General features: G+C 42.4%; 1 protein-coding gene across 1 annotated transcript in view; it reads right to left on the minus strand.

Moving 5' to 3' along the window:
• MYBL2 (MYB proto-oncogene like 2) overlaps positions 1-27,688 on the minus strand; it is a 214,011-nt gene that overhangs the window by 136,765 nt on the left and 49,558 nt on the right. Inside the window, exons 5-6 of the mRNA XM_053716325.1 lie at positions 26,593-26,813; positions 2,339-2,483 (exon numbers count right to left, since the gene is read on the minus strand). Coding sequence (XP_053572300.1) covers positions 2,339-2,483; positions 26,593-26,813 — 366 coding nt within the window. The remainder of the gene's footprint in view (positions 1-2,338; positions 2,484-26,592; positions 26,814-27,688) is intronic.

Consider the following 27,688-nt stretch of genomic DNA (forward strand, 5'->3'; position numbering starts at 1 on the left):
GGGATCCTGAACATCTCGTACCCAAGCCTGAATGAAGGAAAGTCTGCCCCCAACCAGATCCGGTCCCAGATCAGGGGCAAACCCTTCATACCGACTTGGAATCAGAGGCGGGTTTCTTGGATTGTTTGCCTTTGTTCCAAGAGTGGTTGGGTTTCCAAGTTTGACTTGCGAATAGTTTCCTTCCTGTTTAGAGGAGGAAGAGAAAGAATTTCCCTTGAAATTTCTAAACGAAAATTACTGTCGTTGCTTCTGCTTATTTCTTTTGTCTTGAGGAAGGAAATGACCCTTGCCTCCCGTGATGTCAGAGATAATTTCCTTCAATCCAGGTCCAAACAAGGTCTTTCCCCTATAGGGAATTGCCAAAAGCTTAGACTTGGATGATACATACGCAGACCAAGGTTTCAACCATAAGGCTCTGCGGGCTAGAATAGAAAAACCTGAACTTTTAGCTGCCAATTTAGTAATTTGCAGGGAAGACACTGTTATGAAAGAGTTTACCAATTTCAGAGCTTTAATCCGATCCTGGATTTCTTCTAAGGAAGTCTCAGTCTTAAGAGATTCCGCAAGAGCATCGAACCAATAAGCTGCCGCACTGGTTACTATAACAATGCATGCGGCAGGTTGTAACAGCAAACCCTGGAGAAAGAAGATATTTTTCAGTAGGACCCTCCAACTTCTTGTCCATGGGGTCCTTGAAAGCACAACTATCCTCAATAGGAATAGTAGTTTGTTTGGCCAAGGTGGAAATAGCCCCTTCCACCTTAGGAACCGTTTGCCAAGTTTCCTTGACAGCGTCCGCAATTTGGAACATTTTCTTGAAAATAGAAGGAGAGAAGGGAATACCAGGTCTCTCCCATTCCTTAGAAATAATCTCCGAAGTTCGCTTGGGAACTGGAAAAACCTCTGAGTAAGAAGAAACCTCTAAGTATCTGCCTAACTTACTCAATTTCTCAGGAACGACCACTCCCGTGGAATCACAGTCGTCCAAAGTCACTAAATCCTCCCCTAGTAAAAGGCGGTGGTGTTCTAGTTTAAACCTGAAAGAAACAACTTCTGAATCAGTCAAAAGTAAGGAACCCCCTGAGTCTGAAATTTCACCTTCCGATAGAACCTCCATACCCTCTATCTCTGATCCCTGGGAGGGTACGTCCGAGGTTGCCACCAGAGCATCAGAAATTTAGTTGACCACATAGTTGTCCTTCCTTTTACGTTTGCCTTGAAGTATAGGAAAGGCAGATAACGCCCCAGAAAGAGTAGAAGACATAACTGCAGCTATGTCCCTTAATTTAACTGCAGCAGAAACTTGAGACTAAGTACAGGGCACTGCTTGGGCGGGCGTTAAGGGCTGGGACGTTTGGGGAGAAAGCTGTGGCATACTCTGACTCTCATTGTTAGACTCCTGAGAGGCATCAACCACTGACAATTTTGTATCATGAATTTTTCTTTCTTTATAGCTTAGAGCCCTCTCAATACATGAGGGACAAAAAGGAACAGGAGGTTCCACATTGGCATCCGAACACATTGCACAAGTAACAAGTCCAAACTACAAAAAAAGGCCAGAAAATGAAATTTAAAAAAAAAATTGAGATTTGCTTCTAAAATTATACTGGCCCTTTAAATTAAACGTGCCCCAGAATCACAAGAAACTACACTTACCTTAACGCTGTCTGACAGCACAACAGCACCAACAGGTTTAGGAGGTCCTCTCCCTCCCATAGCCCTGTGGAAACAGATATGACTTGAGTTAGAGATCACTTAGGTCATCATGAGAAGGGCAGCATAACAATATGGGAGTTGCAGTGAGAATTATGTCCCACCAGTTCCCATTGCTCTAAAGCCATCAAATGCTCTACTATAGAGAAACTGATATGGACTACGGCTACACCCTAGACAAAACCGCACACTCTGTCACTGTTTCAAAAATGAAAAAAAAAAACTCTTGATTGAAGAATCAAAAACTAACACCTCACTTTGCCATCTCCTATCACTAACGCAGGCAAAGAGAATCACTGGAGTGGGAGGGAAGGGAGGAGCTATATAACAGCACTGCTGTGGTGCTCTTTGCCTCCTCCTGCTGACCAGGAGGCATAATCCCACAAGGATGAAATCCGTGGACTCATTGTGTTTTTAAAAAGAAAGTGTTCTAATGTAGGATGAAAATAATGCCACCTATCCAAATGAATGGTGGCAACACAATCATTGATTTTTAAAATAAAGAAAATATTTTGAGAACATAGTAAAGGGCAAGTATTATACCATAAAGCTCTCAAAATATTCAACCCCTCCCCCAAATCCTGCTACCAAAATATACTCTGAATATCGCCAGAACAAAACTCACCTGCTCTTCTACAGCCTGATACCCAGAGTCATCCTTTTCTTCATGTTCCCCAGAGATGCTGCTCATCTTACCATTTGGAAAGCCCCCTGTCTCTACTTTACGTTTGATGGTTGAGTTCCAGTGATTCTTTACAGCATTATCAGTCCTGTTGATGAAAATAATCAGGAAACCAAACTCTTCAATCAAGACTTTAAACTCCTACCCACATGGACTTCAATGTTACACTTTAGAAATAAAGTTCAGTGTGTTGGGTGTGTAATGCTGTGTATATGAACTGGGTAAACAGGCAAATCACTAGTAGTGTAATAAGGATGTCTAAAATATTGTATTAGCTTACAAAGGACACCATTGACTATTACGTTTTATAGAGAAATGCTCTAACTTGAGGATCTATAATTGGAAGTTTGACAGTGTGATTAATTGGGCCATACAGTGCACGGAATGCCAAAATGCTCTTTTGTAAAGCAAAGATCTGCCAATCTTCGTGTCTTACAGAACCAACAATATTCATAAAGCTATATTACTACTATAAGGCAATAGCTAGTAGCATTAACCACACAATCTTAAGATCTACTTGTAGACCACTAACTACTTTTTTGGCATAAATGACAAAGACCATTTCCCATTAGGACTCTATTTTGTGGGAGAATGTTTGATGTCCAGCAAAGATTTTAGTCAACAGCTTTTTTTAAAAAAAATAAAATTCATTTTTTCCTATATTCAGATTTTTTCTCATTTTTCTTGCTTCCTCTAAGAGGGCACTACTAAATTACATTACAGCTTGTCTTTTCAAAAACAAAATGTCCCTTTCCTGAATGAACCAATGCTATCTTGACGGGCATGCAAGGAATTGCTCTAGAATTTGACCTAACCAGTCACTACACCACTGACACTGCCTCATTGGTTTCAAATTAAATTATTTTTACAAAAGGAACATCCATATTTTTATTCTCATATCACCATCTCAATAGAATATAAACAATATGTAGCAGAGTTGCGCATCTGAAATATGCACTTTCAATACTCATGAGACTTTGGAAAAAAGACAAAAATTACGGGTAAATGAAGAACTACTTTTTTTCTAGAATAGCATTTCACAATGCACTTTTAATTTATGTGCTTTAAATTAATGAACACATTTAAACTAGAGCTGGGCGATAAGGGCATCGCGATTTTCTTAAAAATTACTAGAACACCTTAATTTTGTACACGTGACGGGTCTCTCCCTATGAGCAGTCAGTGTTCCTGGGATGCGCCCGGGGAGGAGCATAGACTGGGAAGGAGGTTTGTAGCATGAGAGTGGCCCATCAGAAGTTAGCACCGACACAACACCGGCTTTTCTTTCGTGTAATTGGCAAGAGTATATGAGCTAGTGACGTATGGGATATACAATCCTACCAGGAGGGGTAAAGTATACCAAACCTCAAAATGCCTATAAATACACCCCTCACCACACCCACAATTCAGTTTTACAAACTTTGCCTCCTATGGAGGTGGCGAAGTAAGTTTGTGCTAAGATTTCTACGTCGACATGCGCTTCTCAGCATTTTGAAGCCCGATTCCTCTCAGTACAGCGAATGTCAGAGGGACGTGGAGAGTATTGAATACACTGATTTCCCTAACGGGGGTCTATTTCATAGATTCTCTGTTATCGGTCGTAGAGATTCATCTCCGACCTCCCTTTTCAGATCGACGATATACTCTCATATTCCATTACCTCTACTGATAACTGTTTCAGTACTGGTTTGGCTATCTGCTATATGTGGGTGGGTGTCTTTGGTAAGTATGTTTTTATTTCTTAAGACACCTCAGCTATGGTTTGGCACTTTATGCATTTATATAAAGTACTAAATATATGTATTGTACTTATATTTACCATGAGTCAGGTTCATGTATTTCCTTTTGCAGATTGTCAGTTTCATATTTGGGAAAGTTAATATTGAGAAATATTTTTCTTACCTGGGGTTTAGTCTTTTTTCAATTGACTACTTGTTTTAATTTGCGGGCCGTCTTAGGTTCGTGGGTGCGCTAAATGCTACTCTTTATTGCGTCATTCTTGGCGCGAGAATTTTTTGGCGCGGAAAAGCACATCTGTTGACGCAAGTTCGTCATTTCCGGCGTCGTAGTTGACGCAGGGGTTCACACAGGGTTGCATCGTTAGTGACGCGAGTCATTTCCGGACATGGTTGGCGCCAAAAAAAATTTCTAGTTACGTTGTGCGTCATACTTGGCGTCAAACTTTTTCCATTATTTATTGCCCCATTGCTTTTGCCTCTTGCTTTTTTTCTAAGTCAGAGGGCTATGCTATTTGCATTTATTCCCATTCCTGAATATAAGGAAATTGATAATTTTGCTTTATATATGTTTTATCTTACATTCTGCAAGATGTCTCAACCTGATCCTGCCTCAGAAGTATCTGCTGGAACTTTGCTGCCTGACATCAGTTCTACCAAAGCTAAGTGCATTTGTTGTAAAATTGTGGAGATTATATCTCCTAATGTCATTTGTATTAGTTGTCATGATAAACTTTTACATGCAGATAGAGTGTCCATCTGTGATAGTACATTACCGGTTGCAGTTCCTTCAACTTCTAATGTACATGATATACCTGTGAATTTTAAAGAATTCGTTACTGATTCTATTCAGAAGGCTTTGTCTGCATTTCCACCTTCTAATAAGCGTAAGAGGTCTTTTAAAACTTCTCATAAAGTTGATGAAATTTCAAATGACCGACAAAATAATGAATTATCCACTTCTGATGAGGTGCTATCTGATTCAGAAGATCCCTCCTCAGACATTGACAAATCTACTTATTTATTTAAAATAGAGTATATGGGTTCTTTGTTAAAAGAAGTGTTAATTACTTTGAATATTGAGGAAGCTAGTCCTCTTGATATTAAACCCAGGAAACTTTTAAATGCTGTTTTTAAACCTACTGTGGTTACTCCAGAGGTTTTTCCCATTCCTGATGCTATTTCTGACATGATTTCTAAGGAATGGAATAAGCCAGGTACTCCTTTTAATCCTTCTGCAAGGTTTAAAAAATTGTATCCTTTACAAGCGGTTGCAATAGAGTTTTGGGAGAAGATACCCAAAGTTGATGGGGCTATTTCTACTCTTGCTAAACGAACAACTATTCCTATTGAAGATAGTACTTCTTTTAAAAATCCTTTAGATAGGAAGCTTGAATCTTATCTAAGGAAAGCCTATTTATATTCAGGTCATCTTCTTCGGTCTGCAATTACTTTGGCTGATGTTGCAGCTGCATCAACTTTTTGGTTGAAGAATTTAGCACAACAAGAATTGGATTCCGACATATCTAGCATTGTTCGCTTACTGCAACATGCTAATCATTTTATTTGTGATGCCATTTTTGATATTGAAATTGATGTTAGATCCATGTCTTCAGCTGTTTTAGCTAGAAGAGCTTTGTGGCTTAAATCTTGGAATGCTGATGACATCCAAGTCTAGATTATTATCTCTTTCTTTCCAAGGTAATAATTTATTTGGTTCTCAGTTGGATTCTATTATTTCAACTGTTACTGGGGGAAAGGAGTATTTTTGCCTCAGGATAAAAAACCTAAGGGTAAATCTAAGACTTCTAATCGTTCTCATTCCTTTCGTCAAGATAAGGAACAAAAACATAATACTTCCCCCAAGGAATCGGTTTCCAATTGGAAGCCTTCCTCAAATTGGAATAAATCCAAGCCTTTCAAGAAACCAAAGTCAGCCCCTAAGTCCGCATGAAGGTGCGGCCCTCATTCCGGCACAGCTGGTAGGGGTAATCTGGAGTCTTCAGGGGGTAATCATGCCGGTTCCTTTTCAGGAACAATGCCTGTGGTTTTATTCAAATCTATTCATTGTCCCAAAGAAAGAAAATTCATTCAGACCAGTTCTGGATCTGAAAATTTTGAATCGTTATGTAAGAGTACCAACTTTCAAAGATGGTAACTATAAGGACTATTCTGCCTTTTGTTCAGCAAGGACATTATATGTCTACAGTAGACTTGCAGGATGCTTACCTTCATATTCCGATTCATCCAGAACATTATCAGTTCCTCAGATTCTCTTTTCTAGACAAGCATTACCAATTTGTTGCTCTTCCATTTGACCTAGCAACAGCTCCAAGAACCATTTCAAAGGTTCGGGGTGCCCTACTCTCTGTAATAAGAGAACAGGGTATTGCAGTGTTTCCTTATTTGGATGATATCTTGGTACTAGCTCAGTCGTTACGTTCTGCAGAATCTCACACAAATCAACTAGTGTTGTTTCTTCGAAAACATGGTTGGAGGATCAATTTACCAAAAATGTTTTTGATTCCTCAGACAAGGGTCACCTTTTTAGGTTTCCAGATAGAGACAGAGTCATGGACACAATCTAACAGACAAGAGACGTTTGAAATTGGTTGCAGCATGTCGGCACCTTTAGTCTCAGTCATTCCCTTTAGTGGCTATGTGCATGGAAGTTTTAGGCCTCATGACTGCAGCATCGGACGCAATTCCTTTTGCTAGTTTTCACATGAGACCTCTACAGCTTTGTATGTTGAATCAATGGTGCCAGGATTATACAAAGTTATCACAATTAATATCCTTAAATCCCAATGTTCGACACTCTGACGTGGTGGTTAAATCACCAGCGTTTAGTTCAAGGGGCCTCTTTTGTTCGGCCAACCTGGACTGTGATCACAACAGATGCAAGTCTTTCAGGTTGGGGAGCTGTCTGGGGATCTCTGACAGCACAAAGGGTTTGGAAATCTCAAGAGGCGAGATTACCAATCAATATTTTAGAACTCCATGCAATTATCAGAGCTCTTCAGTTTTGGCCTCTGTTGGAGAACCATTCATTTGTTTTCAGACAGACAATATCACAACGGTGGCATATGTCAATCAGGGTGGGACTCCCAGTCCCCTAGCTATGAAAGAAGTATCTCGGATACTTATTTGGGCGGAATCCTGCTTGTGTCTAATTTCTGCGGATCATATCCCAGATGTAGACAATTGGGAGACTAATTATCTCAGCCGTCAGACTTTACATCCAGGGGAGTGGTCTCTCCATCCGGATGTGTTTTCTCAGATTGTTCAGATGTGGGGTCTTCCAGAAATAGATCTGATGGCCTCTCATCTGAACAAGAAACTTCCCAGATACCTGTCCAGGTCCAGGGATTCTCAGGCGGCAGCAGTGGATACGCTGACACTTCCTTGGTGTTATCAACCTGCTTATATCTTCCCGCCTCTAGTTCTTCCGAGAGTGATCTCCAAGATCATCATGTGTTGCTGGTGGATCCAGCATGGCCCCACAGGTTTTGGTATGCGGATCTTGTTCGGATGTCCAGTTGCCAACCTTGGCCACTTCCGTTAAGGCCGGACCTACTGTGTCAAGGTCCGTTTTTCCATCATGATCTCAAATCATTAAATTTGAAGGTATGGAAATTGAACGCTTAGTACCAAGTCATAGAGTTTTCTCTAACTCAGTAATTAATACTATGTTACAAGCTCATAAATCTGTCTCTAGGAAGATTATAGAGTTTGGAAGACTTACAATTCATGGTGTTCTTCTCATAAATTCTCTTGGCATTCCTTTTAGAATTCCTAGAATTTTACAGTTTCTCCAGGATGGTTTGGATAGGGGTTTGTCTGCAAGTTCCTTTAAGGGACAAATCTCTGCTCTGTTTTTATTTCACAGAAAGATTGCTAATCTTCCTGATATTCATTGTTTTGTACAGGCTTTAGTTCGAATTAAGCCTGTAATTAAATAAAATTCTCCTCTGAGTTTTAATTTGGTTTTGAGGGCGTTACAGGCTCCTCCATTTGAGCCTATGCACTCTTTGGACATTAAACTGCTTTCTTGGAAAGTGTTGTTTCTTTTGGCTATCCCTTCTGCTAGAAGAGTTTGAGCTTTCTGCTCTTTGTGAGTCTGCTTTTCTGATTTTTCATCAGGATAAGGTGGTTTTGCGGACGTCATTTAAGTTTTTACCCAAGGTTGTGAATTCAAACATTAGTAGAGAAATTGTTGTCCCTTCCTTGTGTCCTAATCCTAAAAATCCTTTGGAAAGATCCTTACATTCTTTGGATGTGGTAAGAGCTTTGAAATATGTTGAAGCTACTAAAGATTTCAGGAAGCCTTCTAGTCTATTTGTTATATATTCTGGTCCTAGGAAAGGTCAGAAGGACTCTGCTATTTCTTTGGCTTCTTGGTTAAAGCTTTTGATTCATCAAGCTTATTTGGAGTCGGGTCAAGCCCTGCCTCAGAGAATTACAGCTCATTCTACTAGATTAGTCTCCACTTCGTGGGCTTTTAAGAATGAAGCTTCAGTTGATCAGATTTGCAAAGCAGCGACTTGGTCCTCTTTGCATACATTTACTAAATTCTACTGTTTAGATGTATTTGCTTCTTCTGAAGCAGTTTTTTGTAGAAAAGTTCTTCAGGCAGCCGTTTGATTCTTCTGCTGATGTTTTAAGTTTTTTTCTTTTCTTCATGAGAATAACATATTTTGGGTTGTGGATTATTTTTTCAGCATATGGCTGTTTATTTTTATCCCTCCCTCTCTAGTGACTCTTGCGTGGAGTTCCACATCTTGGGTATTTGATATCCCATACATCACTAGCTCATGGACTCTTGTCAATTACATGAAAGAAAACAATTTATGTAAGAACTTAACTGATAAATTAATTTCTTTCATATTGACAAGAGTCCATGAGGCCCACCCTTTTTTTATGGTGATTATGATTTTTTTGTATAAAGAACAATTATTTCCAAATTCCTTTGTTGATGCTTTTTACTCCTTTCTTTATCACCCCACTACTTGGCTATTCATTAAACTGAATTGTGGGTGTGGTGAGGGGTGTATTTATAGGCATTTTGAGGTTTGGGAAACTTTGCCCCTCCTGGTAGGATTGTATATCCCATACGTCACTAGCTCATGGACTCTCGCCAATATGAAAGAAATGAATTTGTCAGGTAAGTTCTTACATAAATTATGTTTTTCATTACAGGCGGTGCTGTGGGATCATGATACTTCCTGTTCTGTCACTACATTTCCTGTGAGCCCCACGTCTTCACATCTGAGGGAAAATATTAACTTGTTCTAATGTTTAAAATGCACTCAGGTCCCTGGGAGGCAGCTTAGAAAATAGTATTTCAAATTAAAACACAGTGCATAATAAAGCTGCTAAGTGATATATAAACAATGTATTACGTATGACACTTGCTAACACTTCAATAAAAACATGAGGTGCATTTTTATTTTCCATGCGTATACTTTTAGTGCTTTAGCCTTTCAGCTGCCTCCCAGGGACCCTAGTGCATTTTAAACATTAGAACAAGTTAATATTTTCCCTCAGATGTGAAGACGTGGGGCTCACAGGAACTGTAGTGACAGAACAGTTAGTATCATGATCCCACAGCACCGCCTGTAATGAAAAAGCCGTTGTGTCGGTGCTAAATTCCGATGGGCCACTCTCATGCTACAAACCTCTTTCTCAGTCTGTCCCACCCCTCCTCCCCGGGACCATCCCAGGAACGCTTACTGCTCAGAGGGAGAGACCTGTCACGTGTGCGCTCAGGATCTTCTCTTCAGTCGCCGCTAAGCCTATTCACATGGAGCGAGTGATGTCACTTCTGGGCGGGGCTAAAAATCGTACACTTTTGCAGGTTTTTAAATTGCGGCGGATAATCTGTTTAAAAACGCATATGCGGTTAATTGTGCAGCCCTAATTTAAACACTATTTAACCTGTAGATATGCAGAACACAATATCTAGAAGTGACAATCGTCAGTCAAATGCTAGTTTGGAACAAGCTAGTTAGTGAGCTAATTTTCTTATTGCAGGGAAAATACTAAGTAGTAAGAATGCCATTGAACAACAATGTTGGAGAATTGTTTCCCCTTAGTAATGTCAGAACTGAGCCAATAATCCATGGTGCTTGGTTCTTTCCAAATACACAGTGCTTTAAAGCCACTTCAGGTAAGCCACCGATTAGAGGCATATATGTGCAGCCACCTAACTGTGCTGCTCTGAGCCTACCTAGGTATGCTTTTCAACAAAGGATACCAACAGGACAAAGCAAAGTAGATGGAAGTAAATTTTAAAGTTGCATGCTGTATTATCCAATCATGATTTTTTTCTTCTTTTTAGGTTTAAGTTATTATGGACCCCCACTGACAGTAGCTGTAAGAGGCTTATGATGGGAAGAAAATGACAGAACACAATGAGAAGGGTAATATATCAGTTTGCTTAAAGTGAATGTAAATTTTCATAAATAAGTGCCCGGTTTTTAAAAATACTATTAACGGGCACTTTCATTCATGAAAGTTTATATTTCAGCGGTTTTGTTAAAGTACTTACCTTTTTCTTCTTCCAAGTTGGACCAGTGATCTCCCTGCCCACAGCACCTCTGTACTTGCGTCAGAAATGACAAATCCAGCATCCTCCAATCATGGCTTCCCCCCAGAGGAAACATTTCCTGAGGCCACGCCGTGATAGGAGGAAGACATTCGTCATTGCTGAGCTAAGTAGAACATGAGAAGCTGGCGGGGATCGAAGAAGAAAAAGGTAAGTATTTTAACAAAATCACTGCAATGTATGAATGAAAGTGCCCCTATTTTTAATATTTTTTTTTTTATTTTTTTTAAACAGGGCACTTATTCATGAAAATGTACATTCACTTTAAACCATCATTCTTGTGAAACAAAACTATATGTAGCAGAGTTGGGCATCTGAAATATGTGCTTTTCTTCTGTAAGTTAATTGATGAAAATATATGGCAATTTCAATTGTTGCATATTCACATAGGCTAATTTAAAGGGCCAGTTAACCCACCAAATGTTATATAATTCTGCACATAGTGCAGATATTTTCCTACAAAAATGTATTTTACAAACTGCCGCTCCTGGCTCTACTGAGCGGGTCTGTTTTTTTCTAAGCGCATCAGGCACGCTGTCTAGTCACAGCCGTCCTGATTGCACCATTAAAATGAATGTAGTTCGCTCCAGCTCTTGATTTTAGAAACATGGCGCTAACCTAATGTTATATAATTCTGCACTGTTTCTAAATTAAGAGCGGGAGCGAGCGCTTAGAAAAAAACAGACCCGCTCAGTAGAGCCAGGAGCGGCGGTTTGTAAAATACATTTTTTGTAGGAAAAAAATCTGTGACATACTTTGATCTAGAAACATGGCACTAACCTGTTCTATAATTCTGCACTTGCGCAGGATTATATAACATTTGGTGGGTTTACTGGCCCTTTAAGACATTTTGTTTAAAATGTTTTGGTAAAAGAATTCTAGACCAGTGTTTTCCAATTCCCATTCTCAGAGGATGGGTAAGCACAGGATAAAAAACAGAATTTATGTTTACCTGATAAATTACTTTCTCCAACGGTGTGTCCGGTCCACGGCGTCATCGTTACTTGTGGGATATTCTCTTCCCCAACAGGAAATGGCAAAGAGCCCAGCAAAGCTGGTCACATGATCCCTCCTAGGCTCCGCCTTCCCCAGTCAGTCATTCGACCGACGTAAAGGAGGAATATTTGCATAGGAGAAATCATATGATACCGTGGTGACTGTAGTTAGAGAAATTAAATCATCAGACCTGATTAAAAAACCAGGGCGGGCCGTGGACCGGACACACCGTTGGAGAAAGTAATTTATCAGGTAAACATAAATTCTGTTTTCTCCAACATAGGTATGTCCGGTCCACTGCGTCATCCTTACTTGTGGGAACCAATACCAAAGCTTTAGGACACGGATGATGGGAGGGAGCAAATCAGGTCACCTAGATGGAAGGCACCACGGTTTGCAAAACCTTTCTCCCAAAAATAGCCTCAGAAGAAGCAAAAGTATCAAACTTGTAAAATTTAGTAAAAGTGTGCAGTGAAGACCAAGTCGCTGCCTTACATATCTGATCAACAGAAGCCTCGTTCTTGAAGGCCCATGTGGAAGCCACAGCCCTAGTGGAATGAGCTGTGATTCTTTCAGGAGGCTGCCGTCCGGCAGTCTCATAAGCCAATCTGATGATGCTTTTAAGCCAAAAAGAGAGAGAGGTAGAAGTTGCTTTATGACCTCTCCTTTTACCAGAATAAACAACAAACAAGGAAGATGTTTGTCTGAAATCCTTTGTAGCCTCTAAATAGAATTTTAGAGCACGAACTACATCCAAATTGTGCAACAAACGTTCCTTCTTTGAAACTGGATTCGGACACAAAGAAGGCACGACTATCTCCTGGTTAATATTTTTATTAGAAACAACTTTCGGAAGAAAACCAGGTTTAGTACGCAAAACCACCTTATCTGCATGGAACACCAGATAAGGAGGAGAACACTGCAGAGCAGATAACTCTGAAACTCTTCTAGCAGAAGAAATAGCAACCAAAAATAAAACTTTCCAAGATAATAACTTAATATCTACGGAATGTAAGGGTTCAAACGGAACCCCTTGAAGAACTGAAAGAACTAAATGGAGACTCCAAGGAGGAGTCAAAGGCTTGTAAACAGGCTTGATTCTAACCAGAGCCTGAACAAAAGCCTGAACATCTGGCACAGCCGCCAGCTTCTTGTGAAGTAAAACAGATAAAGCAGAAATCTGTCCCTTCAAAGAACTTGCAGATAATCCTTTCTCCAAACCCTCTTGTAGAAAGGATAGAATCTTAGGAATTTTTACCCTGTTCCATGGGAATCCTTTCGATTCGCACCAACAGATATATTTCATCCATACTTTATGGTAAATTTTCCCAGTTACAGGCTTTCTAGCCTGAATAAGTATCAATGACAGAATCTGAGAACCCACGCTTTGATAAAATCAAGCGTTCAATCTCCAAGCAGTCAGTTGGAGTGATGCCAGATTCGGATGTTCGAACGGACCTTGAACAAGAAGGTCCCGTCTCAAAGGTAGCTTCCATGGTGGAGCCGATGACATATTCACCAGGTCTGCATACCAAGTTCTGCGTGGCCACGCAGGAGCTATCAAGATCACTGAAGCCCTCTCTTGATTGATCCTGGCTACCAGCCTGGGAATGAGAGGAAACGGTGGGAACACATAAGCTAGGTTGAAGGTCCAGGGCGCTACTAGTGCATCTACTAGAGTCGCCTTGGGATCCCTGGATCTGGACCCGTAGCAAGGAACCTTGAAGTTCTGACGAGACGCCATCAGATCCATGTCTGGAATGCCCCATAATTGAGTTAGTTGGGCAAAGATTTCCGGATGGAGTTCCCACTCCCCCGGATGAAATGTCTGACGACTCAGAAAATCCGCTTCCCAATTTTCCACTCGTGGGATGTGGATTGCAGACAAGTGGCAGGAGTGAAGCTCCGCCCATTGAATTACTTTGGTCACTTCTTCCATCGCCAGGGAACTCCTTGTTCCCCCCTGATGGTTGATATATGCAACAGTCGTCATGTTGTCTGATTGAAACCTTATGAATTTGGCCTTTGCTAGTTGAGGCCAAGCCTTGAGAGCATTGAATATCGCTCTCAGTTCCAGAATGTTTATCGGGAGAAGAGATTCTTCCCGAGACCATAGACCCTGAGCCTTCAGGTGTTTCCAGACCGCGCCCCAGCCCACCAGGCTGGCGTCGGTCGTTACAATGACCCACTCTGGTCTTCTGAAGCTCATCCCTTGGGACAGGTTGTCCAGGGTCAGCCACCAACGGAGTGAATCTCTGGTCCTCTGATCTACTTGGATCGTCGGGGACAAATCTGTATAATCCCCATTCCACTGTCTGAGCATGCACAGTTGTAATGGTCTTAGATGAATTCGCGCAAAAGGAACTATGTCCATTGCCGCAACCATCAAACCTATTACTTCCATGCACTGCGCTATGGAAGGAAGAAGAACAGAATGAAGTACTTGACAAGAGCTTAGAAGTTTTGATTTTCTGGCTTCTGTCAGAAAAATCTTCATTTCCAAGGAGTCTATTATTGTTCCCAAGAAGGGAACTCTTGTTGACGGGAATAGAGAACTTTTTTCTACGTTCACTTTCCACCAGTGAGATCTGAGAAAGGCTAGGACAATATCCGTATGAGCCTTTGCTTGTGGTAGAGACGACGCTTGAATCAGTATGTCGTCCAAGTAGGGTACTACTGCAATGCCCCTTGGCCTTAGCACCGCTAGAAGGGACCCTAGTACCTTTGTGAAAATTCTTGGAGCAGTGGCTAGTTCCGAATGGAAGTGCCACAAACTGGTAATGCTTGTCCAGAAAGGCGAATCTTAGGAACCGATGATGTTCCTTGTGGATAGGAATATGTAGATACGCATCCTTTAAATCCACCGTGGTCATGAATTGACCTTCCTGGATGGTAGGAAGAATTGTCCGAATGGTTTCCATCTTGAACGATGGGACCTTGAGAAATTTCTTAAATATAGGGGGAGGGACAAAAGGTATGCCGGGCCTTTCCCATTCTTTATTTACAATGTCCGCCACCCGCTTGGGTATAGGAAAAGCTTCGGGGGGCACCGGGACCTCTAGGAACCTGTCCATCTTACATAATTTCTCTGGAATGACCAAATTGTCACAATCATCCAGAGTAGATAACACCTCCTTAAGCAGAGCGCGGAGATGTTCCAATTTAAATTTAAATGTAATAACGTCAGGTTCAGCTTGTTGAGAAATTTTTCCTGAATCTGAAATTTCTCCCTCAGACAAAACCTCCCTAGCCCCTTCAGACTGGTGTAAGGGCATGTCAGAACCATTATCATCAGCGTCCTCATGCTCTTCAGTATCTAAAACAGAGCAGTCGCGCTTTCGCTGATAAGTGGGCATTTTGGCTAAAATGTTTTTAATAGAATTATCCATTACAGCCGTTAATTGTTGCATAGTAAGGAGGATTGGCGCACTAGATTCACTAGGGACCTCCTGAGTGGGCAAGACTGGTGTAGACATAGAAGGAGATGATGCAGTACCATGCTTACTCCCCTCACTTAAGGAATCATTTTGGGCAACATTATTATCAGTGGCATCATTGTCCCTACTTTGTTTGTCACATTCATCACATATATTTAAATGGAGAGGAACCTTGGCTTCCGAACATACAGAACATCGTCTGATAGTTCAGACATGTTAATAGGCATAAACTTGATAAAGCACAAAAAACGTTTTAAAATAAAACCGTTACTGTCTCTTTAAATTTTAAACTGAACACTCTTTTTTACTGAATATACGCAAAAGTATGAAGGAAATGTTCAAAATTCACCAAAATTTCACCAGTGTCGTAAAGCCTTAAAAGTATTGCACACCAAATTTGAAAGCTTTAGCTCTTAAAATAACGGAACCGGAGCCGTTTTTACATTTAACCCCTATACAGTCCCTGGTATCTGCTTTGCTGAGACCCAACCAAGCCCAGAGGGGAATACGATACCAAATGACGCCTTCAATAAGCTTTTTCAGTGGATCTGAGCTCCTCACACATGCATCTGCATGCCTTGCTTCTCAAAAACAACTGCGCATTAGTGGCGCGAAAATGAGGCTCTGCCTAGGACTAGAAAAGGCCCCCAGTGAAAAAGGTGTCCAATACAGTGCCTGACGTTTTTTTTAATAAAATTCCCAAGATTAAAATAACTCTCCAAAGTTATAAACCATTAAATATGCTTATAAAGTAATCGTTTTGGCCCAGAAAAATGTCTACCAGTCTTTAAAGCCCTTGTAAAGCCCTTTTATTCTTATATTGAAAATTAAGAAAATGGCTTACCGGATCCCATAGGGAAAATGACAGCTTCCAGCATTACCAAGTCTTGTTAGAAATGTGTCATACCTCAAGCAGCCAAAGTCTGCTCACTGTTTCCCCCAACTGAAGTTAATTCCTCTCAACAGTCCTGTGTGGAAACAGCCATCGATTTTAGTAACGGTTGCTAAAATCATTTTCCTCTTACAAACAGAAATCTTCATCTCTTTTCTGTTTCAGAGTAAATAGTACATACCAGCACTATTTTAAAATAACAAACTCTTGATAGAAGAATAAAAACTACATTTAAACACCAAAAAACTCTGAGCCATCTCCGTGGAGATGTTGCCTGTGCAACGGCAAAGAGAATGACTGGGGAAGGCGGAGCCTAGGAGGGATCATGTGACCAGCTTTGCTGGGCTCTTTGCCATTTCCTGTTGGGGAAGAGAATATCCCACAAGTAAGGATGACGCCGTGGACCGGACACACCTATGTTGGAGAAATAATGGTTATTGATCAGCTGATTATTCCACCTATACTCTAATTCAAATAAAAATGCAAAGTATACAGTGCTTTATTAAACATACAACTGATTTGTCAACCCTGTGATAAAGGATAACACATTTACAGGTAGAAAACCCTTTATTCTAAATGGCTTGGCATCATTAAAACTAATTATGCTTACATGATAATTTCATTTCCATTGAGGGAAGAGTCCACGGCTTCATTCATTACTGTTGGGAGTTAAGAGCCTGGCCACCAGGAGGAGGCAAAAGACACCTCAGCCAAAGGCTTAAAATACATCCCCCACTTCCCTCATCCCCAGTCATTCTGCCGAGAGAACAAGGAATAGAAGGAGAAACATTAGGGGATAAATGGTGCCAGAAGATTAAAGGGACAGTATACTGTAAAATAGTTTTTCCCTTAATGTGTTTACAATTGCTTTTTTTACCAACTGCAGTGTAAAAAATGTATGAAAATTAGCTTTTTAAGGTTTATTTGTGTAAATTTAGGTCTGCTCATCGGAGATACGGGTGGGAGCCGTGGACTCTCCTCGATGGAAATTAAATGATCAGGTAAGCATAATTTAATGTTTTCCATCTAAAAGGGGAGGAGAGTCCATGGCTTCATTCATTACTGTAGGGAACATATACCCAAGCTTTAGAGAACACTGAATGAAACTGGGAGGGTAAAAGGCGGACTAATCTGAGGGCACCACAGCCTGCAAAACCTCTCACCCAAAAACAGCTTCCGCAGAAACAAGAACTTCAAATTTGTAAAACTTTGTAAAAGTGTGTAAGGAGGACCATGTAGCCGCCTTACAAATTTGCTCCATAGAGGCCTCATTCTTGAAGGCCCAAGAAGAAGCCACAGTTCTAGTTGAATGAGCCGTGATCCTCTGAGGAGGCTCACGCTGTCTCATAGGCCAAGCGAATCAAGCTCCTCAAACAAAAGGACAAAGTAGAAGAGGCTTTCTGCCCCTTGCGCTTTCCTGAATACACCACAAAAAGAGATGTAGATTGTCTGAAATCCTTTGAAGCCTCAAGATAGAACTTTAATGCACGAACCACATCCAGGTTATGAACTAACCTCTCCTTAGAAGAAGGGGGGTTAGGACATGAAGGAACAACTATTCCCTGATTGATGTTACGGTTAGACACCACCTTGGGAAGAAACCCCAAATCAGTGCGGAACACAGCCTTATCCGCATGAAAAACCAGATAAGGATGCTCACATTGCAAGGCAGCCACTTCAGATACTCTGTGTGCCGATGCAATGGCCAACAGGAAAATAAACTTTCCAGGACAGAATCTTAATGCCAATGGAGTGCATAGGAACCCTCAAACAGAACCCTCTGCAATACTTTAAGGACCAAGTTTAAGCTCCATGGAGTAGCAGACTGCCTAAAGACAGGCCTGATTCTAGACAGGGAGCTTAGCGAGTCTCCTATGCAACAAGACTGACAAAACCTGTCCCTTTAAGGAACTGGCTGCAAGACCCTTCTCCAAACCCTCTTGGAGAAAGGACAGAATCCTGGATACCTTCACCTTAGGCCAAGGATATCCATGCTTCTCATACCAGGACAAGTAAGTCCTCCACACCTTATGGTAGATGCGACTAGTGACTGGCTTCCTTGCCTGAATTAGCGTATCAATCACACTTTCAGAAAAGCCTCTAGGCCAAGACTAGGCGTTCAATCGAGATTTTGGTGTTGAAAAGGACCCTGTTCCTGCAAATCCCTGTGACAGGTTAACCTCCACGGCAGATAGGATGACATCACCATCAGATCCGCAAACTACATCCTCCACGGCCACGATGGAGCAATCAGAATAGCCGAAGCTTGCTACTGTTTGATCCGTGCCACTACACGAGATAGTAGTGGCAACGGTGGAAAAATGTAAGCTAGGCTGAACCCCCAAGGCATCTATCAGCCCTGCCTGGGGATCCCTGGACCTCGACCCGTATCTGGGTAGCTTGCAATTGAGTCAGGACACAATGAGCTCCATCTCATGCGATCCTCACCCGAGACAAATCTCTGCAAACACTTTGGGGTAGAGAGACCATTCCCCGGAATGAAGGATTGGCTGCTCAGAAAATCTGCTTCCCAGTTGTCCACACCTGGAATGTAAATCGCTTAGAGCAGCAGCTGTGGGACTCCGCCCACTCCAAGATCTGAGACACCTCCCTCATGGCTAGGGAGCTCCTTGTACCCCCTTGATGGTTGATGTAAGCCACCGAGGTAATGTTGTCTGTCTGGAATCTGATGAAGCTGAACGACCCCAGAGGAGGCCATGCCTTCAGAGCATTGTAGATTGCTTGGAGTTCCAGAATATTTAATCGGAAGGAGAGACTCCTCCCGGGTCCATTTTCCTTGTGCCATCCTGGCACCCCAAACAGCTCCCCATCCTGCCAGACTCACGTCTGTGGTCACAATCTCCCAGGACTGTCTCAAGGATGTCCCCATGGACAGTTGCTCCGGACGGATCCACCAAGAGAGGGAGCTCTGAGTCCGAGCATCCATGGATATCTGCTGTGATAGATCTGAATGATCGCCGTTCCACTGTCTCAACATGCACAATTGAAGAGGTCTGAGATGGAACCTGGCGAATGGAATGACGTCTATGCTGGAAACCATGAGTCCGATCACCTCTATACACTGAGCGGCTTGAGGAGAACTGAAGGGCAAGACAAGAGGACGCAATCTTCCTGCGTTGATGGTCTGTGAGAAATATTTTCATGGACAGAGTCTATTATCGTGCCCATGAACTCCACCCTGTTGCTGGAAACCAGGGAACTCTTTCCTGAGTTGATCTTCCAACCGTTAGATTGGAGCAAAAGAAGAGCCCTCGAATGATCCTCTGCATGACTGAGTGACGGCGCCTGGACTAGGATGTCATCCAGATAGGGCGTCACAGCAATGCCTCTGGCCACTGCAAGTAGCGCCCCCAGAACCTTCGTGAACACTCTTGGGGCCATCGCCAAACCAAAGGGGAGGGCCACAAAAGTGTTGGTCCAGAAACGCAAATCTTAGGAACTTGAAGTGGCCCCTGTGAATTGGCACATGAAGGTAAGCATCCTTCAAGTTTATAGTTGTCATGAACTGTCCCTCTTGAACTAGGGGCAAAATAGATCTGATCGCTTCCATTTTGAACGATGGAACACTCTGAAACTTGTTTAAGCACTTTAAGTCCAGAATCGGGCAGAACGTACCCCCCTCCTTTGGAACCACAAAAAGATTTGAATAGTACCCTAGACCCCTTTCTGCTTGGGGTACTGGTACGATAACACAGAGAGGAGAGATCCCTCACACACTCTAGAAATGCCTCTCTCTTTTCCGGTCTTGAAGACAGGTTTGACAGGAGGAAAGTTCACTTGGACGGGTTTGCTTTCGCGGCGGGCTGCTGGCGCTGGACCTTGTCCGCACGAAAGGGAGGAAAAGTAGATTCTTTAAGCTAAGCCTTCTTATCCTGTGGTAGGAAAGCCCCCTTGCCTCCTGTAACCGTGGATAAGATCGAATCCAATCCTGGACTGAACAGAATCTTTCCTTGAAAAGGCAGGGACAACAGCCTCGACTTACAGGTCATGTCCACAGACCAAGACTTTAGCCACAGATCCCTGTGAGCTAAAAACGGAAAAACCTGACACCTTAGCGTTCAGGCGAATAATTTGCTTCTTGGCATCACAGATTAAAGAATTGGCGACCTTCATCACCTTAATCTTATCCTGTATCTCGTCAATGGAAATCTCCCCCTCGACCATTTCACACAGGGATTTACACCAACATGTCGCAGCTCCGGCAACCGTGGCTGAAAAACAAACTGTGTTGAAACATCTTCCTTAACATGTTTTCAAACTTTTTATCCATGCGCTTTTTAAACGATGAACTATCCTCGAGGGGATTAGTCGTCCGCGAGCATGGAGATAGCACTATCCACCTTAGGGACAGTACCCCACAGCTCAAGCTGAGAGTCCAGAACGGGGAACAGTTTCTTAAAAGGAAGAAGGGGAAAAGAACCTAATCGGTCCCATTCATTCTTAATATTAGCCATCTTAACAGGAACCAGGAAGGCCAGAGGCACCACCCTGTCCTCATATACCTTATTAAGTTTAGTAATCGCAGGTTCCTCCGGAAGCTTCGGTTCCGGAACCTTCAGAGTAGCAAGCACTTGCTTCAGCAAAAAGTGGGCCTCATCATATAACGCCTCTGATATTGCCATAGGCATAGACAAGCCCTGGGCCAGGCCACCATGATACGCCCTACGCTTGCACTTAGCAGATCGTGGTAAGGCATGGATCACTTTAGATACCGCCGTTTGCAGTTGATCTGCAAAATCTGACAGCCAACAAATTTCTCCCGCAGGAGTAATGGTTGGGGACTCTGGGGCGCTGTATGTGCAATTGGAGATGAATGCAGGGAACGTACCTCACGGGACAGGGAACCCTCAGAGGTGGACGACTCAGTAGTACTAGACATCCGTTTACTTTTAAATGTCGTAACTTTATTAAGGCACGTGGAACATAGTTTAGCAGGATGTTCTACCAGAACCTCCTCACAATAAACACAGGAATGAGACCTTGTTAAAGAGGGATGAACCCTCTAACACTTGCGCTGTTATTACGGACTAGATTAACTTAATAGGCACCTTTATAACCTCCAAAGGCTGGGGCACTCACCACCTCCTATAACCTGGACTACAGAAACCGTTTCATCTCCTGGGCCGCCGATCAACAGAGGAAGAGAGATAACCACACCGGGTCACATGGAATGTCTGGCAGGACCGCCCCTGCCTAAGGAAAAAAAGCGCCAAAAAAAAAAAAAAAAGCTGTGTAATCCTCCCTTAAGTCACCTGAAAGTTCCACACATTGCCAGAGCCTCATCTTGCATATAACACAGCAATGACACAAACAATAGCATGTATACCCCCCCCCCCCGCGATCAATAATCCCCTTTCCAGGAATATTAACCCTTGATTCTGCAAAGATAAAAGGCGTCACACTGACACTGTCTTCCATGTTATGTAAAAAAATGAAACAATCTTACCAGAATCTACGCCGTGGAACAGGAACACGGCCCTTCAAGTGTGACAGGCTAGTAGCCTCGCTTCTGACAGACTTGAGTGTAAAAAGCAGGATGCGAAACTAGTCAACGCTGATTGTTTGTGGAGCCGTTAATGAGAGTCGGGATTGTTTCACAGAAACTCACCCTGCATCTCCGGACTCTAACTTTCGCCAAGGGCTCTCACTGAGAGGCTGACCGGACTACTTAAAACTCCAGTCACAATGTGAAGAGTACTACCCTCGATAAGAGACTACTCCGATCTTCGGCACTTCTCTGCCGTCCTCCTGTGACGAAAGGCAAAGAATGACTGGGGGATGAGTGAAGTGGGGAGGTATTTAAGCCTTTGGCTGGGGTGTCTGCCTCCTCCTGGTGGCCAGGTTCTTAATTCCCAACTGTAATTAATGAAGCCGTGGACTCTCCTCCCCTTTAGATGGTAAGGTTATTTGCATTTTTAAAATGGGACATTTTGGAGAGGAGATGGAACCACTATCTTATGTCTTTTAGGGCGGCAATACATACATGTCATAATACAGCTTATACATGCAACCTAAAAGGTAGTTTTATATTTAACACTTTTGTACAGATAGTACCATCAAAGATTGTATTTTTTTTTTTTAAATATTAATTAAAAGGTTTGGATTTTAGAATAACTGGTTTATGGAATTCCGTATTTAGGAATATATACCTGTATTTGTCAATTTAGAAGACAGAAATAAAATAAATGAATACTATTTGTGTAAAGGTATTCTTATAAATATCCAAAAAAGTGGAGTAGCCAGGGGTATGGTTAGGGTTGCCACTTTGGCCATGTTTTCCAGGATTATTATTTATTATTATTTATTTATAAAAGTGCCAACAGATTCCGCAGCGCTGTCCATGGGTACAAAGATAAAAGTGCAGTACAATATAAAAGACCCAAGACAAAGTTTAACAAATACAGGGGGGGATTGAGGGCCCTGTTCCCGTTGGAATTTACAATCTAGATGGTAAGAGGGTGAGAAACAGGAGTTGGGGACTGCAAAGGTGAGAATGATGTTAGTGTGGAGTTAGATGGGGCAGCATTTAGGCAAGTGGAATTCATTGGTTACTGATTTGGCTTCCATGAAAAGAAAGGTCTATGGGGAGCGTTTAAAGGAGGAAAAAAAGTTAGGGGAGAGTGACAGCTCTAGGAAGTACATTCCAGATGGTTGGTGCCGCACAAGAGAAGTCCTGTAGTTTAGCATGGGAGGAGGTGATGGTAGAAGATGCAAGGAGCAGGTCATTGTTGGATCTTAGGGGGCGGGCTGGAGTATATTTGTTGATGAGTGAAGACAGGTAGGGGGGGCTGCGTTGGTAAGGGCTTTGTAGGTCAGGATGAGAATTTTTAATTTTGCTGTGGATGGGTAGCCAGTGAAGGGACTCGCAGAGAGGAGCAGCAGATACAAAGCGTCGGGAGAGGTGGAATAGCCTAGCAGAGGCATTTAGGATGGATTGAAGAGGCGGGAGAGAGGTAGGCCAGTTAGTAGGTTATTACAGTAGTCAAGTCGTGAGATTACTAGGGAGTGGATTAGCGGTTTAGTAGTTTCAGCACTCAGAAACGGACAAATTTTGGAGATATTGCGTAGGTGGTTGCGACAGGAGGAAGAGAGCAACTGGATGTGGGGTATGAAGGACAGATCGGAGTCAAGTGTAACTCCTAGGCAGCGGACTTGCGGTGATGGGGAGATAGTGGTGTCACCAGCAGTGATTGAAAAGTTAGGAACCGGGGTAGAATTAGAGGGGGGGGGGGGAGGGATTAGAAGGAGCTCAGTCTTGGACATATTGATTTTTAGATGGTGAGAGGCCACCCAAGAAGAAATGCCATATAAGCAGACACTGATGTGAGAAAGGACAGATGGAGAGAGTGAAGGGGTGGATAGGTAGAACTGAGTATCATCAGCATAGAGATGGTAGTTTAAGCCATAGCTACGATAAGTTTACCCAGTGAGGATGTATAAATAGAGAAGAGTAGAGGACCCAGAACAGAGCCTTGAGGTACTCCAACAGACAGAGGCAATGGAGAGGAGTCGCCAGCAAAGGAGACCGAAAAGGACCTATGATAGAGATAAGAGTGGATCCAGGAAAGGGCAGTGTCAGAGAGCCCAAGGGAGTTGAGAGTACGTGGGAGAAGGGGGATGGTCAACGGTGTCAAAGGCAGCAGACAGATCAAGTAAGATAAGTATTGAGTAGTGGCTGTTTTTTTTAGCAGAAAGAAGATTAGTAAGGGCAATCTCAGTTGAGTGTTGGGAACGGAAGCCAGATTACAAGGGGTCAAGCAGTGAGTTGGAGGACAAGAAGTGGGTTAAGCGATCGAAGACTAGTTTTTCCAGGACTTTTGAAGCTAGTGGAAGCAGTGATATGGGGCAGTAGTTTGCAGGAGAATTGGGGTCGGGGAAGGGTTTTTTTGAGGATGGGGGTGACCTTTGCATGTTTGAAGGAAGATGGAAATGAACCGGTAGTAAGGGATAGGTTGAATATGTGAGTAAGAGCTGGAGTGAGGGTAGAAGACAGAGAAGGTATTAGATGTGAAGGGATAGGGTCAAGTGGGCAGGTAGTGAGGTGTGAAGACAATAGGGAACTCACTTCATTCTCAGTGGTAGGGGGGGGGGGGGGAGGTGCTGAGAGTGGTAGGGGGAAAGGTGCTGAGAGTGGTGGAGGAGGTTGCCAGGGATCGAGATGGAAGGTTGCAATCTTGTGTTGGGATATTACTTTGGATGGCAATTGTTTGGTTGAAAAAGTAGTCTGCCAGGTCTTGAGCACTAAAGGCAGATGAAGGGGGTGGTGCAGGTGGATAATGGAGAGTTTAAAATGGAGAAGAGACGTTTAGGGTTTGAGGAGTGAGTAGATATAAGAGAAAAGTAGTAGGTTTGCATGGCTAAGTGAAGGGCAGAGGAGTAAGAAGAATGAACTTATAGTGGAGGAAATCTGATACAAAGCGGGATTTCCTCCAGGCACGATCAGCAGCACGGGAGCATTTTTGCAGGTAGCGTGTTTGCTTAGAGTGCCAGGGTTGGAGCGGACGACGTGGGGTTTTGCGCATTTGGGGAGGAGCAAAAGTGTCCAGGAGAGAGTATTGTTATAGTGGGTTGTAGCAAGGTCAGGGCAGGATATTGTGGAAGAGTGGGGGAGATGTTTTTGAATAAGGTTGGAGAGTTTTAGAGGATCCATAGTGTGCAGATTTCTACAGGTGCGGGGGTGAGGGGGAGAAGTAGGTTTAGCCTGTATATTAAGCTTAAAGGTGAGCAGATGGTGGTCTGAGATGGGCAATGGACGACAGATGGCGTCGGAGAGAGAGCAGAGGTAGGAGAATACTAGATCAATAGTGTCCGTCGCGGTGAGTAGGGTGGATTGTGAGAGACCAAAGGAGTTTGTGAGTGAAAGAAGCTTAGAGGCAGATGGGTTATCGATGGGGATCTTGAAGTCCCCCAGGATTAAAGCAGGTGTATTTTTAGATAGAAAGTGAGAAAGCCAGGTAGCAAAGTTATCAAGGAATTGGGAGGTTGGTCCAGGGGGGAGATAGATAACTGCCTCCCTGAGGGAGAGGGGGGGGGGGAGAATAGTCAGAGGTAGTGAACTTCAAAAGGAGGAAAAGGAGAGAGATGGATGAGGCTGCAGGTGCTAAAAGGAGCAGGAGAGTAAGATTCCAACATCGCCACCATGTCTCTCACCTGGCCTAGGTGTGTGGCTAGAGTGGAGACCACCGTGTGTGAGAGCAGCAATGGAAGCAGTGTCAGAAGAGGATAACCAGGTTTCAGTAATTGCTAGAAGATTGAAGGTGTTTGAAACAAACAGGTCATGAACAATTGTAAGTTTGTTACAGACAAAGCGAGCATTCCAAAGAGCACAAGCACTGTGGGTTAATAGAGATGAGATTGTTAGGATTGCTTGACCTAGAGTTTTTGTAGTGGGGGACAGAGAGCGTAAAAGTGTGGTGATTGCTTCTTGGCCAGGGTTAGGAGAGATGTCACCAGCAGCAAGCAGTAGGAGTGTGAGTGACAGGTGAGAGGAGGACTTGTAGGAGTGGGTATGATTAGACACAGGAGAGTTAGATGGGGAAGTATTTCCAAGGAGATAAAAGTAGTTCATGAGAGGACAGCATAGGGGATGAGAGGAGTGAGGTTGAGATAAGGATAGTGTGGGGGTCATTGTTGCTACAGGGAAGGGCAGTGATTTTTAGGAAAAGGGCAGACAGAAATAGCAGAAGACATGGAAAGCATTGTGCAGGTGTATAGCTAGTAAGTTTTACCTGTTAGTGGGACTGCAGTTTCCCCTTCCAGTTTATACATCCAGTTCTTAACTCGGCCACTTGTAACACAGGGCACTTAGAATCACAGGACACAAAGAGCCAAGGCTTCATAGAGCCAAGTGTTCATCTATTTGTAGCAGTCCGATTACAAGTTGTAATGATTTGATTCAAGGCAGCTGTGCACAGGCAGACTAGTTAGGAGACTGGAGTTACACACACTTGCAAATTAGATTGTGGGGAGACAAATGGCTGGGAAGCACAGATATTGTACAAAGGAACTGATAACAAATCTAACAAAAAAAATATCAAATTCAGACAGCAGGAGAGATGCATACCAGTGTATTATAAGCAAATTAAAAGGGAAACCGAGGGGCAACCAGGCAGATAAAGGAAGCAGGAGAGATGCATACCAGTATTATAAGCAAATTAAAGAGACAACTATGAGTTACACATACTGCACAGTGTGCAGTGAGGTACATCCATAGGACTGTCCAGTAGCACTATTCATATTCCCTGCACAACCCTGCAGAATGCATAACTCATAGCGGTCCAGGAAAACATGGCCAAGGTGACTACACTGAGTAGTGTTTCTAGGTGTATAGTGTTTAATTATACAGTCCAGTATGTTAGCTGCTTGTCTAATAAAATATACATAGAAAAAAAAAAACACACAACAACCTTTTGAGTTCTGATGTGCGTCATTGTCGTAAAAGTTTTCCTCAGTAGTGCATACCGTCACAATAAAATGAGTCAACATTCTACTCCCAATCTTTTACATACCTCCCAGGCAGCAATTTAGCAATCTCTGCCCAGCGGTTGCCTAAAACTTTGTGTGCTTGATAGATGATTCTGTCCTCCTCTTCTGTCCAAGAGGACTTTTTCACTTCTGGGTTAAGGTGGTTGTGCCAACGTTCGCGGCACTGCTTTCCCATTCTTCCTTTCAGTTGCTTAGCAATTAATGTCCAGTGCTTAGTGCCATATTTTTTCACCAATTCAATGACCTATAATATAACATAGTAGCAAATAAGGGAAACTTTAATGGTTATAAAGACGTCCTCCAAGCAACAGCAGCATTTAGTCTTGCTTCAATCTATAAGTGGGAAGAGCATGGGCATATAAAGGGCAGCAGATAAGAAGGGGCAGACAGAGAAGAAATAAATAAAAAAAAGTTTAAAAAAAAAAAAAATACTCAGGAACAAAATGTTCTTCGTTATCTATTAAACTGCAATTAAGCAGTACTGCATAACTTTAGAATGTTAACTCATCCAAGAGCAACGCTTAAAGGGACCCTGTACCCAAAAAATTTCTTTCGTGATTCAGATTGAGCATGAAATTTTAAGCAACTTTCTAATTTACTCATATTATCAAATTTTCTTCATTATCTTGGTATCTTTATTTGAAATGCAAGAATCTAAGTTCAGATGCCGGCCCATTTTTGGTGAACAACCTGGGTTGTCCTTGCTGATTGGTGGATAAATTCATCCACCAATTAAAGTGCTGTCCAGAGTACTGAAACCAAAAAAAAAAAAAGCTTAGATGCCTTTTTTCAAATAATGATAGCAAGAGAACAAAGAAAAATTAATAGGAATAAATTAGAAAGATGCTTAAAATTGCATGCTCTTTCTGAATTACAAAAGAAAAAATTTGAGTTCAGTGTCCCTTTAATCATTAAAACTGATATTAAAAACATATGTCTGTAAAAAGGTTAATGGAAATACAACAGATATTTCCATCTAAATATCCTACCTTTTGTTATAAATTACCTCTGAAAATGTATTGTTCCCCTTCTTTTCAGAGATCCCGGAGCTAAAATGGTTATGGACTTTTAGGCACTACCATTTAACCTCACCACACACTACCCCAGCTAGGTATTCTC

Source organism: Bombina bombina, chromosome 1 (genome assembly GCF_027579735.1).
Source record: "Bombina bombina isolate aBomBom1 chromosome 1, aBomBom1.pri, whole genome shotgun sequence".
Classification (NCBI taxonomy): Eukaryota; Metazoa; Chordata; class Amphibia; order Anura; family Bombinatoridae; genus Bombina; species Bombina bombina.